The sequence below is a fragment of the Patella vulgata genome, chromosome 9, assembly GCF_932274485.2.
Source record: "Patella vulgata chromosome 9, xgPatVulg1.2, whole genome shotgun sequence".
Classification (NCBI taxonomy): domain Eukaryota; kingdom Metazoa; phylum Mollusca; class Gastropoda; family Patellidae; genus Patella; species Patella vulgata.
The window spans coordinates 6,861,387-6,867,982 of record NC_065887.2 but is presented as its reverse complement, the minus strand read 5'-3'; the positions used below and the strand labels follow the sequence as shown (position 1 = coordinate 6,867,982).

The window sequence follows — 6,596 nt, the reverse complement described above, 5'->3', positions numbered from 1 at the left end:
GTGAGACGACCAACAACCAAATTGATTTTCGAATTTAGTATGAATCATTGATATCGGAGGGGATGAACCTGTTGATTTTCAGTATTCTAGGACTATCTCTTCCACAGGCACATCATGCGTCCGTTAAACCTTGTTAACACGATAGTGATCGAATTCCCTGAAGGCTCCGGTAAGGCTGCTCACTGTAGTTATCTTTATTTCGAGATATCTCAAGCTATGCGACAAGAGACAGGTACATGGGGTTTAACGTCCACTCGACACAAACCATGTCATTTCGGGACTAACATATGGTTCAATTTTATTTCAATAATTCGTTTGTGTTTAGTGGTCTTTCGCAGTGGAAGAAAACCAGAGGACTTGGCCCAGTGAAACCCCTTATGATATAAGGCGCACGCGTTAGATCCCCACCCCACCTCAAAGAAAACGTGTAACCTATCACGGTGTCCATCTTATTGGACCCCAATGCAACTAATACCATAAGAATATTATTTACAGACAGTAATTTTCCCCGACAAACCCGGCCACTCACCCGAATTTTATTTCCTCTGCACCCCCACCCCATGCCTTAACGCCATGTCCCGCTTCAGTCTATTGGCTACAAGGAATCATCGTTAGGTCTAAATAGTAAGGTCAACTGCAGATTTGATCAAAGGTCACGAGATATAAACATGGCTAGCGCCAACCCTATCCCTAGTCCACATACTCACGTGTCCTAACCCTATTAAAATCTCGCGACCTTGACGAAATCCGCAGTTAGCCTTAATATTTAGACCCGACATGGCTATCGTGCACCTATCTACATACCCTGTGCAGAATTAGCTTCCTGATTTAAAATGCCTCATATGTATTGCTTTAAGATGAAATTCCATTCAGGTTTTAAAGATTTTCGTTAGCTTAAGGTTGTTCCGTAAACGTGTTCGATTGAACCGAAAGCTGGTCAATGAAGGTCTGTCTTTATTCTTGTGCACGACACCCGTCACAACATGTTGTTATGACAACCAACTATTGTACGTGACCCAACGATGTTATTCACAGAGTTACGAAAGAAACTAAGAGCTGGGTGGTATAATTTATTTATTGCAATATTTAAAATGTCTACAAATACACCAACCACCAATTAAAAAACATAACACGGTTATATGGAATACAAGCTACTTAACAGATTTATTTCTATGGCAACGTTTCCACGAGGGTCCTCTCATCTTTATCAAGCAAAGAATAGGCTATAGTTATAATACATAATAAATATAGTATATATTAATCAATAAGCAATAATGAAGCTGAGTACAGATGATTTATATTCCCTGTTATTTTGAACTACCCTCCAAATATAATTCATATAAAACTTGAAATCTCTTTAGGTGATAACGTCGTACAGGTGGTCATATCTACTAAATCCGAGTTGGTTGTTAATTCGAAACTTTAAGAGCTGATACACGTTGACCTATCCCGAAATTCCAAAATATCGGCTGATCCAGACTATGTAGCATTAATAACCTATATGAAGACATATTGAAAGCCATATGTATGATATAAGATTTGACGCCATTTGGAATCTCCGCCATATTGGATTGTCGAGAGTGATTTCGAAGTCAATGATGAGACTCGGTAAACCTTAAAAAGACATTATACAAGACACATTGGTGCATCTAATGGGACGTTTCCACCAAAATCAGCATTCTGGGGCCAATAAGAGGGGTAAGAACTTTCAGGGTAGGGTGGGGAGGGCGGGGGGGGGGGCTCTGATAACCAACCTTTTGTTTATTAAATAATCAGTCTATTAAGCCTCGTGCTTCAAGTGGGTCCTGGTTTATAAATATCACATTTTACATAACACAATTCTGGGGCCAATAAGAGGGGTAAGAACTTTCAGGGTAGGGTGGGGAGGGCGAGGGGGGGGGGGCTCTGATAACCAACCTTTTGTTTATTAAATAATCAGTCTATTAAGCCTCGTGCTTCAAGTGGGTCCTGGTTTATAAATATCACATTTTACATAACACAATTATTATCTTCTAATCATCTTCTGTCAATAAATAACATAAAATTATATAAATACAATTATTATCTTCTTATCATCTTCTGTCGATAAATTATATTAAATTATATAAATTGTCTATAAATCACCTTGTTTTTGTGTATCACATAATCGTCTTAAATTTACCGTTACAACCTCAAGTGAACACAAATGATATCTTTATAGTTAATAGCTATTTAATATTACACATAACTGATACCATTACACAGTTAATAGTTATTTACCGATTCATTGTACACACAACCATAGACACAAACTTTACACTGTATCAGTTATTATTACACACACGACCATAGATACATACCTATATAACGTTGTATTAGTTGAAACAAAAAGATTTAAAATCTATTTTATTCACATATGTTCTGTGGATATGTTCTTGTATTATGATGACACCGATCTATCATACTATGTTATCTAATATAAATGTTAGTATCGTTCTATGTTGTTTATTTTTACAGACGCCTGCACAGTAAATGTTTTATTGTTGTTTATAAATCCTTCACTCACATCTTCTAGTTTATTCCACTCTATCAACTTACTACTACCCTTTCCATCACCAGGTGTAAATGGATCTGTACGTTGTTTCACTATAGATTTACTCACATCGTTTATATTTAATAGTTTTCGTGTATAACTAGCTGTAACGGATTTAACTGTTTTATCATCTACTCCTCTCAGATTCAGGTAACATGCTAATGTTGATGTATCTGAAAGACGTCTAACATCTACATACCATGGCATTCCTTGTATCATTATATCATCACCAGAGTAGTACTCATCTGTCTTCACCCGATACAAACTAAAACTAGATGTCCAGGTTGGTGACTCCATTGTTTCTATTTCACCTAGTAGTAGTTTTAATGTTTTAACATCTATATCTACCATAGGATAATGGACATATCTTACTGGGGGTATATCTAAACTGGTTGATCTGCTATCTTTTGTCAGTGTTTGTACATTGGTTAACGCATCTACAACTGGAAATGTAGATTTACCATTTAACACTTCATTCACAGATTTCAAACTGTTCTGTAGAGAACTTTTCATTTGGATCATATCGTCATGTAATGTCTGTAACTTTTTACTTTCGTCGTCACGAATTTTATTCATCTCACATTTTATGTCACCGCCATGTTTTCTGACTTCTTTACAAACTTGTTTAACCTGTGTATCGACATTATCACAGGCTATTTTAGCTTGGTTCTTGATATCAGATATTTGATTGGTTAAAGATTCACAATGTTTCGCGACTTCGTCAACCTTCTCTTCTAACTCCCCCTTTATAATGTTTAACTTTCCTCTGATTTCTTGGTCTACGTCATTAAGGTCAGTTTTTAAGTGAGTTGTATGATCCAATATAAGACATCTACTACAAACAGCAACAGAACAATCTCGACAATAAAAATCTATTTCATTTGCCTTGTGTCTCGGACAGAAATGTTTTTCCGTTTTACTTTTCGGTTGAATATAAATGTTTGTTGAAAACCCACTTGCACCACCATCAGGTATTTGAATGTCGATCCTACAATTAGGACAATTAAACTTGTTGAGATGTGAATGTGCTCTGATATGGTCGTCTATACATTGTTCACAAAACGTGTGAAAACATGGTAGTATTTTAGGTTTAGTAAAATCCTCTAAACAGATACTACAGCTATGTGTATTATCGTCTCCCTCCGCCATATTTAGAGAAATCTATAACACAGTAGGGTCCCGTGCAAAAAGTACATCCAAGTTTCAACAAAGAATGTCCAATTTAAACAGGGTTTGGATTAAACGTACAGCAATATTCACAGATTATATCTATATGGTTGTTCACATTACCGAATTGAAATAGACACTTGTCCTACATTACAGTATTGTGATGTATACAGGTTATAACATACTACTAAACAAATCTATCTTTAGATATCTAACGTTATACCCCTGTCTTTATACTGGTTATACCACACGACTATATACCTTTTATATACACCTTTAGATATCTATCTTTATATCCCTCTCTATTTAAAAGTTCGGGGTTTAGGGGCGGATCTTTTACAAGTGGTATACATATGAAACATGATCTAATGTTAGCATTTCAAATGTAATGTCTTTAGCTACCCCTGTCATGTGTACAATTATGCTGGACTGCAACATTGTTCTTTACCGTACTGGTCGCTGCACAATTTGAACGTTATCTTGAATGGAACGGGGATCCAGCTACGACCCGTCTTAAATGGCATGATAAAACATTATAAAATTGTAAAGAGAACTCGCCATAAATGTAAGATAGCGTGTAGATTTAAATAAAAAGTATATGTGCCATTCCAGAAGTCAAAGATACTTGATAATTGATCGAAATCGAGCAAAATTGGTTTTCTCGTGGGGTCTCCGACAGACATCGTAATATCCCCATTCGTAACGAAACGGAAAAATCCACGAAATTCACTTTAACTATTTCTATTGTGGGATAACTTCATCAAACAAGACTTCAACATTTGAAACTCGTGTAACGATTGTCATGCACGACGCAGGATATCCTCTGTCTTTCTAAAATATCCTACACACGTTACCATTACGTCACTGATTTTGTTACTCTGTTGATGACGTAGGACACCGAGATTATCTTAGCGTCGTGTTCTGATATCGTGACCGGGACAGAGTATGCTCACTCTTTGTAGTACATCTGATATTACTATGAGGAGGTTATATATGTAACATATTTTTATTGTAATTATTGTATGTACATATACTTCTGTCTTGTATGATGATGTATTATACATGTCTTGTTTGTTTTTATATTGTAGGGTGGAACTAATTTTCAATAATTCTTAACAGAGGCTGTTACCCTGATTTTCGAATTCAAGCTATTACAAACTATTTAATTTATAAGTTAAAATTCAGCTACACATTTCTTCATTAAATAGTTAGTTTTGAGACATCCACTCAAATTGTAACTAACTAATCGACCGCTGTAATTTTTCGCATAGTAAGAGAGTAGAAGCTGCGTTGAACATCGTAAGGGAGGAGCCCCGTCTTAATAATTTGGAAAAAATTGATCGATTTGCTTACAATTTTTGGCCCCTTGCGCCGAGAGCATACCCTACCCCCTTCCCCCTTGCCCAGTATGCATTTTGTTACGACGGGCCGGGCCTGTTATCCTATCATTACGACCTATACCGTGTATTGGCAGATATTTTAAATTACACAGATGTGAAGTATGATATTATAATAGGCCAAAATAAGAAACTATTGTGTTTACGGTTATCGGACCGAACTCATTTCTTTAGCTAAATGATATGATATATTGATGATACCATCTAAATGGAATGTGTTTAGTTACCCTGGCATGTGTTTAGTTACCCTGTCATGTCTTTAGTTATCCTGTCACGTGTTTACCTACCCTGTCATGTATACTATTGTGGTGGACGGTCTCATTGTACTTTCACCGTAAACATGGTCGCTGCGCTATTTGAACGTTATCTTGAATGAAACCATTTTAGAAATGTAAGGAGAGCTCGCCATAAATATAAGATAGCGTTTAGATAAAGATTATATGTGCCAATGTGCCAATTTGATAATTGGTCGACTGACTAAAAAAAACCAGAAACGGAACGGATAAAATTCAGAAAATTACCAAACATTTGTCACTCGTAATATTTTTATTATGTGGTAACTTCCATTAAATAAGACTTCGTCATTTGAAATCCGTGTAAAGATTGTCGTGCACAAGACCGGGTATCCTTTGTCTTTATAGAATATCCTTCACACTTTATATTTACGTCACTGATTTTGTAACTCTGCTGATGACGCAGGACGTGTGTGTATCTAGGACACACATCAGGATTATTAATTAACCTTCTAAATGGGGACGTAAATAAAGACATGCCTTCTAAATGAGGAAATGACTCATACGCCATACAGTGTGCTATGAAGGAAATTTTGCCCGGACTGCGGCCCAAGGCCTGCTCTTATTTCGGATTTAAAATGGCAATTACGATACCCTTTTTCGGTGCGAGCGAGTAGACGTCCCCCCCCCCACACACACACCCACAAACACACCCACAAACACACACTTAAGTCCTGCACAACTGACACAATGGGAAAACAAACCAAACCACAAAATTCAGAGGAATTTGCACGGCTAACACCGAGATCGAACCCTGATGTAAGTGCTAGCGACCAAGTGTCATATATCCTTACACCCACCAGACAAGTAGGACTACCGTTAACCTTTTTATGAGAGATATAATATGAATTAGTCTATACAGTAATTTTCTTTCATAATACATTACTCGTTTCTATTGTGGTGTTGCTATAGCAGACGTAACGTATGACAACAACATGTTGAGACGACTATAGAACAGAATAGGACGATTCAATGTTTAATAACCCAAAGATAATTTCAACTTTATTGGCAACCCTTTCACAATATTTGAAAGAAATATCCCACACGGGGTGTTACTCTGTTTATATACCAATTCAATAAAACATATAATAAGATATGTCTTGAATTTATTCATTAGTTACAATTCATTAAAATTTAAGAGATCAACAGGTTTAACTTTTACATGTG

The 6,596-nt window shown here is 36.4% G+C and overlaps 1 protein-coding gene across 1 annotated transcript; it reads right to left on the bottom strand.

Moving 5' to 3' along the window:
• Positions 1 to 1,056: 1,056 nt before the first annotated feature.
• LOC130014381 (tripartite motif-containing protein 2-like) lies at positions 1,057 to 4,269 on the bottom strand. The gene has a single exon (XM_056103498.1). The coding sequence runs from the start codon at positions 3,719 to 3,721 to the stop codon at positions 2,465 to 2,467; it is 1,257 nt and encodes a 418-aa protein (XP_055959473.1). The 5' UTR covers positions 3,722 to 4,269; the 3' UTR covers positions 1,057 to 2,464.
• Positions 4,270 to 6,596: the final 2,327 nt, after the last annotated feature.